This window comes from Perca flavescens, chromosome 8 (genome assembly GCF_004354835.1).
Source record: "Perca flavescens isolate YP-PL-M2 chromosome 8, PFLA_1.0, whole genome shotgun sequence".
Taxonomy (NCBI): Eukaryota; Metazoa; Chordata; class Actinopteri; order Perciformes; family Percidae; genus Perca; species Perca flavescens.
In genome coordinates this window covers 14,627,505-14,643,724 of record NC_041338.1, presented here as the reverse complement: position 1 = coordinate 14,643,724, position 16,220 = coordinate 14,627,505, and the positions used below count along the sequence as shown (strand labels likewise).

Here is a 16,220-nt window from a genome sequence, read left to right as displayed (position 1 = left end):
TCCATTAATGATGAGTTACTACTGTACACAGTCATGTTTCCCAGCATGTTTTTCTTTCTTTCTTTTTACCTCTTATTTCTTTCTTTCTTCTTTTTTTACATTGACTCTTTACTTCTGACCCTCAGTTCTCTAGCCTGCTTCTCCTAAATGGCCGATTCTGCGGATGCAATCATCCATCCATCCATCCATCCATCTTCGTCCGCTTATCCGGTGTCGGGTCGCGGGGGGAGCAGCTCCAGCAGGGGACCCCAAACTTCCCTTTCCCGAGCAACATTAACCAGCTCCGACTGGGGGATCCCGAGGCGTTCCCAGGCCAGGTTGGAGATATAATCCCTCCACCTAGTCCTGGGTCTTCCCCGAGGCCTCCTCCCAGCTGGACGTGCCTGGAACACCTCCCTAGGGAGGCGCCCAGGGGGCATCCTTACCAGATGCCCGAACCACCTCAACTGGCTCCTTTCGACGCAATCGGATGCAATCAGCTGAGCTTTTATTCAAAAACGTTACTATTCATCCCTGATTTGTCAAAGCCAGTGGGAGAAATGATTGAAACCATGACTTTGAAGCAATGCAACAGCTTCCAGCACAGCGAAACCAAACGCCACTCGGCTCTTGATGCTCAATGAGCCATGGACCAAAGTTTTCATTCTGTGTCTTCCTCCAGCGGTCCCTCCACTTTAGATCATTAATCACAAGGCGACATGGAAAGTAAAGAGTGCAGAGCCGGGATGGAGGCCTCGGGTCAGTCAATGGTGGCCTCTCCAGCCCATAAGTCCCTGGCTGGTGTCATTATTCTGACATTGTTGTGAATACGAGAGCTTTTGATGCTATTGATTTGGGAGGAGGGCGAAGGAGAGGAGAGATCGATGCACTTGGTGATTCAGTGGAGTTGCAAACTCGGGTCGGCTGCACAGCCTTTTGTCCATATCTGTGTTAATGAAAAGTGTATATAGTACGTGACAAAGCCAATCTGCATCCCTGGTCCAGTTAATAGATTACATACATGTGACACTCACAACACAGTGCATCAGCTTTACACTTTCAAAGATTGCATCTGCACACATAAACTCTGCGTGCATGTCCGTAAACACATAAAGTGGGGGAAATAAGTATTTGACCCCTTGCTGATTTTGCAGGTTTGCCCACTTACAAAGAATGCAAAAATCTACAATTTTAATCATATGTACATTCTAACAGTGAAAGACAGAATCCCAAAGAAAATTCCAGAAAATCACATCATATAAATTTATTAAAATTGATAACCATCTGATGAGGAAAAACAAGTATTTGACCCCCTGGACAAACAGCATGTTAATATTTTGTAGAAAAGCCATTATTGGCCAGCACAGATGTCAAACAGTTTTTATAGTTGGTGACAAGGTTTGTGCACATTTCGGCAGGGATGTTGGCCCACTCCTCCCTGCAGACAGCCTCCAAATCATTCAGGTTCCGAGGTTGTCGCCTGGCAACTCGAATTTTAAGCTCCCTCCAAAGATTTTCAATCGGATTCAGGTCTGGAGACTGGCTAGGCCACTCCAGAACCTTGATGTGCTTCTTCTTCAGCCACTCTTTTGTTGCTTTGGCGGTGTGCTTAGGGTTGTTGTCGTGCTGAAACACCCATCCTCGACCCATCTTCAGCTCTCTCACTGAGGGAAGGAGAGGTCAGTCCAGAATTCCACGATACATGGCCCCGTCCATCCTCCCCTCAATACGATGGAGTTGTCCCGTCCCCTTGGCTGAAAAGCACCCCCAAAGCATGATGTTGCCACCACCACCGTGCTTGACGGTGGGGATGGTGTTCTTTGGGTTGTACTCGGTGTTCTTTGCCCTCCAAACACAACGAGTTGAGTTGAGGCCAAAAAGTTCTATTTTGGTCTCATCTGACCGCATCACCTTCTTCCAGGCCTCTTCTGAGTCGTCCAGGTGGTGAATGGCGAACTTCATGCGGGCCTGTACATGTTTCTTCTTGAGCAGGGGGATCTTGCGTGCGCTGCAGGATTTCAATCCATGACGGCGTAGTGTGTTACCAACCGTTTCTTTTGTAACTGTGGTCCCAGCTGCCTTCAGTTGATTCATCAGTTCCCCCTTGTGGTTTTGGGATGATTCCTCACCGTTCGCATGATCAGGGACACCCCACGAGGCAAGATCTTGTGTGGAGGCCCAGACCGAGGGAGGTTGGCGGTGGTGTGGTGCTTCTTCCATTTCCTGATAACTGCACCGACAGTTGATCTTTTCTCTCAAAATTGCTTTCCGATTCTCTTGTAGCCCATCCCAGCCTTGTGCAGATCAACAATCTTGTCCCTGTCTTTGGTCTTGCCCATGGTGGTGATGTTGGATGCTGGTTGTTTGGGTGTTGACAGGTGTCTTTTATACAGGTAACGAGGTGAGGCAGGTGTATTTGATGTAGATAATTGGTTCGGATTGGGGCTGTGTCTTAAAGAAAGACTAACTGGCTTGCAAGAGCCAGAATACTTGCTGTTTGTCCAGGGGTCAAATACTTGTTTTTCCTCATCAGATGGTTATCAATTTTAATAAATTCATATGATGTGATTTTCTGGAATTTTCTTTGGGATTCTGTCTTTCACTGTTAGAATGTACATATGATTAAAATTGTAGATTTTTGCATTCTTTGTAAGTGGGCAAACCTGCAAAATCAGCAAGGGGTCAAATACTTATTTCCCCCACTGTATTAAATAGTTGTTAATATAGTTTCTTTAAGTAACATCCCAATGCAACTACAAATGGATCAAACTGAAGTGTAATCTATATGCTCACATACACACAATCATGCATGGACACTGGCAATTGCAGTGGTAATCTTCTTTGTATCCCCCCCGTCAGGCTCTGATCCTTTGTGCTCTCAGTCAAAGCCTTACGTTTGAAGCTATGTTCAAAGACTACCTGCTCAGCCCAGCCAGATCCAGATGAAACGCTGGTGTCTTCCAGGGCATCTCCTGGATCCCCCTCCCCCTAGCCATGCCACTCCAGGTTCAGCTCAGCACAGCACGTTGCGGGTTTCCTCTGGGGTGTTGTCACAGACAGGTGAAAGGGGCACAAGGAGTACCAGGCAATCACCGTCCTAACAGGACAAGACAGAGAAGGGGAGGCAGGGTTGATATTTGGGTCACGGAGAGGCAGAGGTTAATTAGATATTACAACATATTTGAGACAAGTCACAATGCAAGTGTTGTGAGAAAATTCTTATGTCCTTAATTGCATGTATCTCCTAATTAAAAGGATGTTGGGGTTGGACATTAGGCAGGGAGGAATAATTAGGAAGTATGAACTGTTGGGATATCAGTTGGGGAGTTTATTTTAGAGGTGCTGGTAGTGGTTTAAAAATTATTGAAATACTGGTGTTGAGGCTGAAACATGTTTCTGTGACGATATTGTACATGTAAAAGTCTTTGTGCAGCGATGTAGAGAGTGAGTTTCTGGGCAACTGCAGCTGCACACTCCATATCTCAACCGCATGGCTCTGTCTCTACAGTCCTGTGCTGCAAACAAAATACTGTTTTGTTGAGCCAAACCAAAAGCCAACAAGTTTCTTTTTCATTTATTTATTGTATGATTTGTTTTATTTATTACTTGTTTCTATTCTGGGTTGGAAATCGTTTTTGCTGTTCTTGTTTGGTAAATATGACTCTGTCTCTAGTGCACACTTGAAATTATGTAAAAGTACTGTGTGTTGGCAAACTACTGTGTGAATGCACACAACACCCACACATGATGACATTCTCTAGCATGCCTATGTGCTATTTGTGGGAAAATATATATATATATTAACCCGTTAATCGCAACATTTGCTTGCTATTTTTTCACTGCCAGTGACTTAACATGAGATTTTGAGCTTGTAGATTTAATGTGTTTTTCCATGACCATTAGCTCTATCGTTGTTTTACTGTAAATTGTGATTATTTATGTGTGTGGTATAAAAGAGGCTTATGTCTTATATCCCTTTGTATTATGTACTGAACTTCCTTGAGAGAGTTAATTTCCATCCATACACAAAGTGGTTGTAAAATCATAATGTGCTGTCTTCCCGTGCACATTTTCCTCTTGCTAATGCGCCCTCAGCTCACAAAAACACAGGCGCTGGAGGAAGATGGATCGAGAAGCAAATAATCCAGTTAACTTTTCACATGTTTGCTGGCAGATATTTTCTCTTTAATGTGTTTATCATGACTTATGAGCTTCTCTATAGCAGCCATTAACATATGATTACCATCACAGGGATAATGGGTTTGTTTGTCGTTCCCCCTTCTGCTCAACTGCTTTATCCCCTTTTCTAAATCTTTCCCCATCTTTCATCTTCCTCTTTTTAGCATTTGCTTCTTTCCCATCTCTCTGTCCTGCACTCCGTGACTCTGTGTGTGTCTCTCTCTCATGCCTCCTCTCCTCCATGTGTCTCTCCACTCTTGGCCCCCGCGGCCCCTCATGTCCCAAGCCAGAGCTTCACTCCCACGCGATGCTCTCCATTATTGCCTAATTATCTATGGTCTGTCATTTGAATAATGTGCTATCCCTGATTCTCAATCTTTTCCACTTTTCCCTTTCATCTTTTATGTGCTCTTTTCTGTTTACTTAGGCAAGGCAAGACAGCTATTTCTATAGCAGATTTCAGCAACAAAGCAATTCAAAGTGCTTTACATAAAAAATTAAAGAGCAGTTAAAAACAATTAAAAACAGACAGGTATGAAATACAAGAATAAAAGTTGCAGTGCAGTGTAAGAAATTAAATTATCTCTCTGTCTCCTTCTCCATCTCCCACTGCTGCATCCCCTCCTCCGTCTCTGTTGTTTCTGTGGTGTCATACGACTTTTTCTGCATTCCTACGTTCCCCCATATCCTCAAAGCCCATTGACTCTCCTCTTCTGCTGGTTCATGTAGAACTCAAACTGTGTGAGAGACAGTGGAAGACAGTAGTTCATGTCAGCCAGCCAGTTTGATGTGGGACGTTACTTGCTTCTTATAGTAGCTGCACCATTTCTGTCTGAGGCCATTATACAGTAACACTTTTTCTACTTAATCCCACCATCATCTCTGCCAGCACGAGAGTGGCAAAAACCCAAAGCCTTCAAATGATTCCACTTTCTGTAAATTCTGTGTGCCAGCCATTAGAGAGCTCAAATGCTGTAGTTTACCAAGTTAAAAATCATCTTCTGTCATCTCTATATCCCTGCAGCACCATGGGACCATTGGGGAAATCATAGACAGCCGACATTTGTTTGGGTGTGTGTTTGTTTCAGTTTGTAAGTAATCTATCTGATGCAAACATCTTTCCAATGTTTTTGCAGCTCTGTGTCCCTGCAGAAAATGGATTGGTGCTGATGCCATAGCTCCCCTGTATCAAATACATTCAAACACACCACTTTGTTCCACTGTAACTGTACACTCATTGGGGTATCCCTGCTTGTTTTCTACATTGTTTGTTTCTGATCATTTCACAAAGGATACCTGGGGGCACTAACTAAGACAAAGATGCTTTTGTGGTTCTGTGGCAAATCACAGGATTTATAATGTTTGGGTTTTGATTTGCAGAAAGTTTCTGTGTGAATCCCAATAGAGCTACCTGGTACGGCGTATCAAACACTTAAATCTCTCCCCGTGCATCAATGTGTTTGTGTTGTGAAGTAAAAGGGTATGTTTTCTGCTGGGTTGTTGAAATGTGACATCCTGGTTAACTCTTCTACAGTTTGGTCCAAATTGCTTTATTGTCATTTTTTTTTTTTAGCTCTGGTCAATAATGAGTCCCATTCAACCACTGACCATTGGCTCTGTTTGTTACCACTACCTTTTACAGTATATTGTCTGTTTGAGCTTACTCAACACGACTGCATCACAGCAGTTTTAGTACATTATAGGAATCAATAACACAAATGGCCCATTTACTTACTGCCTTTATGACTCAAATAAACCCCAGAGGGCAGTTACTTTAACGAACTGTCGACACTTCAGAAGTCATTATAAGCATTATACATCAGTCTGGTCAATGCACATTAGTAGCTAGTAAAAAATAAACCTTCACAAATCACTTTAATTCAAGTCTATTTTATACGTCTGTGAGTAAAGTGCTCACTAGGAATATATTATGCACTGTAGATTCAGCCCAGTTATGCATCAGTTGCTTTCTTGGTGTTGTCTGAAACATTGCCTTACTTTTTGCCCTAAGCGTGGCAAGAAGTGTTTGACCTAATACAGTGTGTATTTTCTGTTTGTGTTTGCAGGGTTGGTAAAGCTGGGAATCCACTGTGTAACATGCCAGAAAGTTGCCATAAAGATTGTCAATCGTGAGAAACTCAGTGAGTCAGTACTAATGAAGGTAGGTTTACAACTTTCAGTTCTCCCAGTGGCTCTAAGTAGTTTCACTCTGCTAACACTTTCTTTGTTATTAAGATCATTTCTGTATGTTTTTGTTTTACTTATCTCCATGTATATGTACATGAAGTAGGCAAGTACTAGTGAAACAACTTATTTAATTTTTTTTTAGTTATGTGTGTCTACAGTATAGGTGAGAAAGTATATTATTTGTCTTGTTTTCAACAACCACATTGTCCCTGTTTCCAAGTCTGGCTGGAGAACAGGGACAATTTGATGAACATCATTCCTCTCTCTCTCTCTCTCTCTCTCTCTCTCTCTCTCTCTCTCTCTCTCTCTCTCCAAAATGTTAATATGCAGCAGCCAGGCTGACTGAAGCAACACTAAGAGTTGGACTGTAACTGAATAGTGATGTTCCTGAAAGAGTTCTTTGACACATACAATCTGGGCTGACTGCCAGCTAGCATTTCAAAAATCAAAATTAGGAGAGGACTGCTTGAGTGGGTTTAAAATTCCGACATCAATCAATGGCTGATCTTGCAAAAATGTTTGAATATGAGTGATTTATATCATAATAAGCCTCATGAAGAGTGGAATCACTGGCTGAGTTAGTGACGTGTGTCTTGTAAAGCAGCTGATTTTAATTCTTTTTTGAACTGAAACAGTCAGCTGTTTAGCTCCTCTGCCAAGAGTCAGATCCCCCAATAAACCTTAAGGTAACAAAACAATAAAGCCAGTTTCTTCAACTACGATTACTTTATCCTTACTCCGAAACACTTTGAAACATTCCTATTTATAATGTTTCTTTTACCCACACATCCTCATTTTGAAGGACACAGTAGGGATTGTTTTTTCTTATTATGTCCCAGGGCTCCTGCTGGGCAGCTCTATTCAGTGCACACATAAAATTGGCCTTTGTGTTGATGGAATAGTTGTAAAGAAAACAGAGAGCAGGAAGATAGAGGACAACAAGATTTTACAACCTGAAAATTGTCTTTCACAGGACACACGCAGAGAGGAGCACCTCCTGTAATTGTTTGCTTATGAGCTGGAAAGCAGGAAGCGGATTGGTTTGCTTACAATACAGGTTATCTGCAAATGGAAAATCCTTCCGTTTTGCATCACTTCTGCGACAGCATCATTAGACTTTAGATGAAAATCTCTCTCTTGCTGTTTGATAAACAGTCTGTATTAATCAGCTTCTCGCTGTGTCGGTGTCCTGGACTTTTTCTCACTCGTTGTTGTCTTGCTCCTGAAGTCACTCTCTTTCTATCTTGTATTCGGCTCCACATACAGTCTAAAATGCTCATGAGGGAAAGAAAGGTCATTTTGGTAGCCTCGGCACTGACAGAGGTATTATTAGTTGTAGCAGAAGTAGTTGCTGGAACTGTTGTAACGTGTGACAGAAGAGAGGAAGGTAGTGGGATAATGTCCCAACCCAGGTGTTTCACATTGTGCTGTCCTGTAGATGAAAGTAATAGTAACAGATGCCAAACACTGACAGGTTTCCGACAGGACTAAGGCTTTTGCTGAAGCTGCAGTTCAGAGCCAATTACAAAACTCAGCCATTGTCACTCTTCTCTCAACTGCTGGCCCCTGGTGTGTGTGTGTGTGGGGGGGGGGGCTGCTGCTGCGGTGTGTGAGTTCCTCTTAAAGAGACACTTTTACTGTGTGTAAGTTTTGGAGTGGATGCCAAAAATCATATGGACAGGTGTTTTTCTTTTTTTTTTATAAAATCCAGTCACTTTCCCATATTCCCATTGTGTTGCACTCCACAGTCTTATGTGTCTGCTCTCCGGCCTGCCTGTGTGGCTGTCAGACTGTCAGAGTGATTGCGCTGCACTCTACTGCAAGACTCAGACTGTGAAATGTCACCTTTTAAAATGCTAATGTCCTGGGTCCCCGTGGTGCCATTAGGGGAGAATCTGACTCTCCTGGACAGGTGTGGGTGTGTGTGGGTGTGGGTGTGTGTGAGAGATGACATGCATAGATACATGCGGACACACACTTTTTCCACACATACGCACACAAGAGTTCATAAGAATGTGTGTTCATGTGTCATACAGACACACACACACATTCATATGTATATGCACGAACACATCCTCCATGACGCACGTCATCCCTCTACGTCTGTCCTTCCTCCAACTGGCATTGGGAGTCAGGGGTCTGTAGAGACGAGGAGACGGGTTGAATTAATTGTCTCAGAATATCTGGCAGAGAGGTCTTTTCTCCACTCACTGTGTGTTGAACTTTATATAGCTAATGTTGAACTCTTTAGTCGACAGCCCCCACAGGCTGTGACACTACAGACCAGAAAGACCTTGAATTGTCTTGGATAATGAATTTGTCTATGAACTTTATGTCAGTTTGTTACAGAGAATGAGCCTTGACTGCTTCAAAGAGCAAATGCAGCCCAGTGGTTGTTTTTTAAAGTCTAAGAAAACCAAATAATGGAATTATTTGAATAGTGATGAGAGTCTCCCATCAGTAGCAAGTGGCTGCCCGTCATGTTTCAACTGATGAGAGAGAAACAGACCGAAAGAGAATACACAGTATGTGCACATATGACAGTATGTCAGAAGTCATTGGCACAGAGGCCAAACAGAATGGAGCGTGGCGATCCGATACAAAAAGAAGCCCAGAACAAACACTGCATGTGTGAACGTGTGTGTGTGGGGTTCTCTAGGGAGTAGTTAATGTTTCTGAAACTCAGCCAGCCCTCTCTCTAGCTCGCTTGCTCCATCGCTCGCTCGCTCGCTCGCTACTATGCGTCTGTGCCGTGGGGCTGTGGGCTTGAGACAGAGAGACGGAGCAAGGGCAAAAGAGAGCAAGGCTCAGGAGAGAGAGATGGACATGCTGTGAGAAACCCTGCTGAGACAAGATCACACAGGCGCCTTACTAGGTACACCACATCTCTACTCATATTTGCTGTCAGGAGTGAGTGTGTTTTGTTCTTGAACTATTAATGTGACATTCACACATATGGTACGACCAAATCGTCGCCATACAATACATTATGATTACAAAGAACAGTGAAATTTGAATAATGGTTATTTATTTGTACAGTAGATATGATGAATCAGAAAAATTGTCGTTTAGCACACTTCAACTAAAAGCTGCTTGCACGCTCTTGAAAATAGAATACAGATATAAACATAATTCATGTTCACGCAACAATGTGGCAACTCTTTTATTTCTAATGTCATAACAATGCTGGAAAATAAAACAAACCAGAGAAATTTGAGAAACCATCATAAGTAGAGCTAAGTATGATTTAAGAAATTATCATATATACATATATATAGTACAATACCAACTTTGTGGTACCAAACTGTAAAGGAATGGTTCTCCTCAGTACTTCACTTTGAGAAATCTAAACATACAAAACCTTTTTTTCATTGGACAACAAAGAAGCAACCTTTATTAATACGGCAGCAGTAGCTCAGTCTGTAGGGACTTGGCTTGGGAAGCAGTGTGGACTGGTACCTGGAGAGGTGACAATTCATCTTGAGCAAGGCGCTGAACCCCAAACTGCTTGGAGGGATGACTATATGGCAGCCCCTTTGCTCTGACACCTCCTCACTAATGCATGTATGTAGTCCTGTGTGCACGTGTGTTTAAAGAGTAACAACAACAAAGTGTAAAAATTGAATTTCCCTAATAAGGGATTAACAAATTTTATCAATTAAAACAAGATTACAAATCTGAGCGATGAGGTATAATACCCAGTCCTCCTAATAAAGGTTATTATATTACACGTATCGCTAATTCGAATGTAACCCATTATGACTCACATTTGCAGTACTGTTTGCAATGTTCATTTAGTTACTATGGTTTTGTCTTTCCTCTGCACTTTTTTGACTTTCATTACATGGCTAAAGCATACACTATTTTTTCTTAGCTTGAAGAGCATAGTGCAATTTCCCCGTGCATTGGAAAACCACAAGTCTGTAATTGCAATGCTTCCAAGCACCTACTGTAAAACTGATATTGTCATATTGGTGATGACGACATGGTGGGGAAAAAACAGAGTAGAATCTTGTAACTGTAGTCAACTGTGGTCTGACAAGCTTCCCCTGAGAGCAGGAGATTTTCTCTGACATATTTATACTATATTACCTATAGTATCATTATGCTTAGTGGAGCAACTTTACTAATCCGCAGTTTAGTCTGGGGGAGAGTTAAATTGTTGCTAGCCGCTAGCACTAACAACTAGCAGAGGGAGAAGGGTATCTTTAGCATGCAGCAGTTGGTAGTTGCTGTTGATGCCTGCTCTGTTTCTAACTCTGAGCCCGTTAGCTGGTGGCAGCGGCTGCTGTTGGGATAAGGACAACTAATTAGCTAGAGTGACTCTCTCTCCTCCTGAAGCAGCACAACTTCAAAGTCACTCTACTGTCCCCAAGCCCAGGGAGAGAAAGGAAGAGGGGGAGAGGAGCGATGGAGTGCAGGATGAAGGGAGATAGAGGGGAGGAAAAGTGTGTGTGGGGAGGGTTAGAAAGGATGGTGAACGTGAAGTTAGAACACTTTGAATGGATGTCTTGTGAAGTAGATATCGCTACATATCTACAATGTTTTTGATGGGGTTTTAGCGCGGTGATGTTCATTGTGGTTTGCTGACTCTGTCCTTGATGTCAGTCATAACATTTCAGATGAGAAAAATGTGTGCCTGAGTGAGAGAAAGAGATGGAGACGCCAGAACTATAATTGCCCCCTGAAGCAAATAATTGAAGTGCTAAGGACACCGCATGTAAGAGCTGAGAACAACCAGGCAACATTAGATGGTTACATTACCTAAAATGGCCTGAATCATAGGTAATGCAGCCGTCTACTCTGGCAGGGATAAGGAACAGAACTTTTTTCTCATTATTAACAAGATCAGTAGTGTTTGAATTTGATTTTCCGTCCATAAATAAGGAAAATTAGCCTGTTCTGTGGAAGCAAGCGACCATATCATTTGTTTGATCTGCACAGTTTGTGTACATCTGTATCTGTAGTCTAAATAACAAAACATGAGGAAAGTTTCATTCGGGATGACTGTATGACACAATAGTATCCAAGCTGTCAATGCACAGCATGTAAACCAACAATGTACGACTAAAAAGGCAGAAAAAAGCAAGGTATGAAGGTTGAGTACACCAACCGACAGGGGTTGTGGTGGGCGGGTGAGGAGCAGAATGCCACGGCCACAGATGAATCATACAAGGTCTAATCTTGTTATCCCGACACCTCGCTGACAGCACTGTAGCTTTCTTTCTCCGCCATCTCTACTCTTCCCCTCCTAATGATTATAGATTGGCCATTCTCTCCCATCTCTGTAGTGCCGCGAGTGGGTTGGATATAGAAATGCCTCGAACGTGCACACGTCTAACTTCATGTCGTGTGCATACGTGTTTGTGTGCGTGTTTGTGTGCATGTGTCTGTGTGCCACTGCAGAGACATCGCAGACACCCCTTAAAATAAATGGGTTTCATATGTTGTGCCCCTGCGCGTTGATCCATCAGCTTTATATGGTGCTGAGCCAGAAGCCAGAGCTTAGCACACAGTTTGATTTTAACAGGCTGACTGCACAGAAAGACGGTTTCTCTGCTCTACGTTTGCTGCTTCTTTCATTCACTTCTGCCTGTTGACTTATGCATGCATTCAAATGTTGGGTGAATTAGAATATTTGCAATAAAACAATTCAAGAAGTTTATATTAATTCCTTCATTTGGGTTTAATCAAATGTGGAACTGAACACCTTTTGAATATCGATTATAGCTACGTTATAGAATAAAACTATGAGGAAAGTAAATATAGTACATTTCCAGTGATGCTTGTTTTTTTCAGTATTGACCAAAACCCCCTCTCACTGAAAGAAGTGCCTCACCAATCTGTCACTCTTCCCATTGTAACACTCTCCATCCCTTGTTTCCTCATAGCATTCTGTAGGAACCTAAATAATAATAGGCCTTACAAAGCCCTTTGTCTGTTGTCAGTCAATATGAAGATCCCTCATTATTTTACATCCTAACTTAGTTCCCAATCACCACTTCCAAATCAATGTAAATCCACTTTTTTTCCCCCAGTCTTTGAGTGTTGATGAGGCTCTGCTGAAACGGAAATGGGGAATAGATTTTACCTACAGGGCACAAGATGTTTGGGAATTGTAAAGCAAACCTGTGTCACGTTATCTTTCATTCTAAATACCATTGACTGAAGACACCAAAATATTGAGTTTTACACATTTGTGCCTGGTAGTTTGGGCTCTAACGCATCCTGGAGAGAGACGTGTAAAACCATCAGTGCTGCTGCTCACTGTGGTGACAAAAACACATGCAAGGTTAGTTGACTGATTTTACCTCTCATATGTGTTATCGAGATAAAACAGAGATGGAGTGCAGACAATATAATGAAATGGCGGATAACCGAACACAAGATGTAGCGGGATCCCCCATTGAGCTCGCCAGGAGACAGACAGATGTCTAAACCGATGGCATTTGTTTTTCCTCTTCAAAGGCAGAAGCCGCTGTGTTGTCAGATAGATGAGAAAGCCTTGTTTGCTTTTTTTATTTGGTTTTGCTTTTGTTTTTTTGCTTTTCCTTTGTGAGCGAAGGGCACTTTTTATCCAGTTTTACCCTTAAGTGGAGTAATGCTTTTGTGGGGAGATCATCAAAGTTCCCTTTCAAAGTTTAGTTTAGTTTAGCTTTTTATGTCTGTTTATTACTTTGTTTTGCACTGGGATTTCTTACCTCTTTATACCTGTGGACACACTGATGTGTAATTCTGTGTGTTTCTTCTCAACCACTGATTATTCTGGTCATCTTTTATTTGTCTTTTTTACGTAGGGACTGATAATTGAATAGGTACATCATGTTCCCTTGAGAGGAAAACTGTACTTCAATTTTACTTCCAAATCTGTCTTTGTCATCTGTTTTTATATCATGTTGCTTCCATTTAAAGACGCACACTTCCAATTCCCTGCATCTGAACAATTTGCTTATCATTATGTGCTTGATGTTAGTCTACTTACTTTATATTGGCCTGTATTTGATTTTATTTGTAATGCACTTTACATTTTGAAATCTCAAAGTGCTACGCTACAGTTAAGATCATAAAAGCATGGTAAAAACATCTATATAAAATACAAATAGATAGTGCAACGACTTACAGGGTTAGGTAAAATTCATAAGTTCTCCTAAAAAGAAATGTTTTTACAACTTTTTTTAAAATCTCAATAGTTTGGGAAGTGTGTGTGTGTGTGTGTGTGTGTGTGTGTGTGTGTGTGTGTGTGTGTGTGTGTGCGTGTGCAATGTTGTATGCACTGTATCAGAGCCTTGCAATAGTATAACTGATGGACATTGAAGTATGTCATGGTTTGTGACAACTGTCATCTCACTGGCAACAGCAATGCTGTGATATGTCTATTCATATACCATTCCATCGTTGTAACTGCCACTGCATCCTGTATGTGTTTGACTGTGCACGCTCGTGTGTGTGTGTGTGTGTGTGTGTGTGTGTGTGTGTGTGTGTGTGTGTGTGTGTGTGTGTGTGTGTGTGTGTGTGTGTGTGTGTGTGTGTGTGTGTGTGTGTGTGTGTGTGTGTGTGTGTGTGTGTACCTCAGTGGGCAGATCACATATATCATAAATGACACCATGAATGACCGCTCCATGACCATTGTCAAGTTGTACAGAATCAACAAAGAGACACACACACACACACACACACACACACACACCACACACTCCCCTTAAGGTTCTATATGTCTTCTCGCTGCAGGATTTGGTCTGTAATAGTCTCACATCAGCGAGGCAGGTTTGTAGGGTGAATCACAGCTTGTGGACACACATGCCACAAAGAGCACTGCCAACAATGCTACTTACTGGCTCACTTACACGCACACACACTATGTACACATGCAGTAGTACATTGTACCTCAAGCACACACCTGGTAATGATGCCCAAAAATCTGTATGCATGTCATACTGATCTCACAGTGTAAACTAGAATTTACATACCAATGTACAAACAGCTACCAAATGTACCTCGCAATATGTTTTTATGTGATAAAGTGAAGGAGTAGTCAAAGGATATAACCGTGACATTGCATACATGTTTTGCTGTTCCGTTGTATATCACATTAATAAACTATTTCATATTGAGAACCTAATGTATAATGGTAGTAATGATATAATCACTTCAGCACTAGTGGGGTGAATACTAATACTACTACTAACTTATATTCTGCCAGCAACAAAGGTGTTCCTACTTTGTAAATGGTTACAGGGCTATGCATGTACTCACAGAACTAGAGTTACATCCATGTAACTCCCCTGTATTATACTACACATTTTTTATCTCTTGATTATCAGCAAAATCAAGGCTTGAACATTACACACATCCTACATTAATTTGTGAACCAGGCATACATTTACAACTTTTAGCTGTTGTAAAAAAAAAACAGGGAAATTCTTGGCAGTGTTAATGATGTTGGGACAGATGCTGATGTAAATTTGGGCTTTTTGCGGTCAATGTGTTGTACATCTAAAGCAAGATACTTTTATCTTCATCAGCTCCTTCTTCTACATCCCTGTGGGGGTTGTTTGCTAATGACTCTGTTGTGCTAACACACTCAAAAGCATGCTCTCTCTCCCTCCTTTTCTCACTCACACAGTGTACATGCCCATGAAGCACAAACACATGCATGTAATACATACAGACACTGTATACACATATGCACATATGGTTTGCCATTATTAGGGTAAATTAGTATGCATATGTGGTACCATGAGAGCACAAGAGTGTGCCTTTTAAGTGTCAAAGACTCACGCTCAGTGTAACACCTAATTAACAAATGCAGAAGCTGAAAGAAACTCCCTGATTACATTATAAGAGCTATTTTAAACTTATTTACAAAGTTTCAAGCTAATTTGGCTTGTTTCAGTTGACCAGTCTCTCCTACTGACCTGTTGGCTGTCATGTATTGACTCATGTGTCCGGCTTACTATTGACCAGGCTTATGTGTCAATGAATAGGCCATGTAGTCATATGTGGAGATAATGAGTTGAGTGAGTGAATCACTGTTAGCTAATCACTACTGTCCGCCTGAATTATTGCACTAAATTGCCTTCATTACTCATTCATTACTCACTTTCTTTGTTTTAATTTGTTTTCACAAAACTTTCCATTTACCAAAACCAGCACCAGTGTTGTAGTTCACTTAGATTTGCGTGTGTTGTATTTTACAGTCAGGTCACATTTCTTCTATTTTGATAAATCAATTGTCCACTGGTTTAGTGTTTTTTTCATATAAATAATCCTGTAACAGAACTGTACAACTTGTCCACGTCACATGCCAAAATCATTTCAATGTTTCCATAAATTAATGCTCAACAAAGTTTTTCATCACCTTTTCTTTAAATCTTTATTTTATTTTTAAAAGAGTGCTCTGGTCTTATACAGTTGAAGTCAAATAGACTGCAAATGTAATCACCCAAATTTACATCATATTTTAATTTAAGGTTTGCAGCAAAAAAGGAAAATATACTTTCTTATTTTATATTACTGAACTTCCGTTACATTTAAGCCATTGCCAAAATGAGTTGATACAAAGCTAATTAAGACAATACGCTCCACACAACTCTCTCTGTATTTCTCAGTATGGCTATGTTTACAAAATGGTGTAGTCCGGCGACTTTCGCCCGCCAAAGCTAGAATATAATGACTTCTTCTGAAGAGTCCATCATGTTTTTTTTAATCCTCTGTCTCCTCCTTGGCTACAAGCAACTGTGTGGAGGAGGGGCGGGGTGTTGCGTGATCACCGAAGGCTTGTGTCATGTGGATGCAACAACAGTATTGTTGTCATTACTAAGAATTCCTCATGGGGGCGACAGAAAGTACGCAACATAGCTTTAATACCAATTTCT

The 16,220-nt window shown here is 41.5% G+C and overlaps 1 protein-coding gene across 4 annotated transcripts in view; it reads left to right on the top strand.

The window, feature by feature from the left end:
• LOC114560621 (serine/threonine-protein kinase BRSK2) overlaps window positions 1–16,220 on the top strand; it is a 182,752-nt gene that overhangs the window by 100,405 nt on the left and 66,127 nt on the right. For all 4 annotated transcript variants that reach the window (XM_028586123.1, XM_028586124.1, XM_028586122.1 and 1 more), the window contains exon 2: window positions 6,225–6,319. In XM_028586123.1, the coding sequence (XP_028441924.1) occupies window positions 6,225–6,319 (95 nt within the window). The remainder of the gene's footprint in view (window positions 1–6,224; window positions 6,320–16,220) is intronic.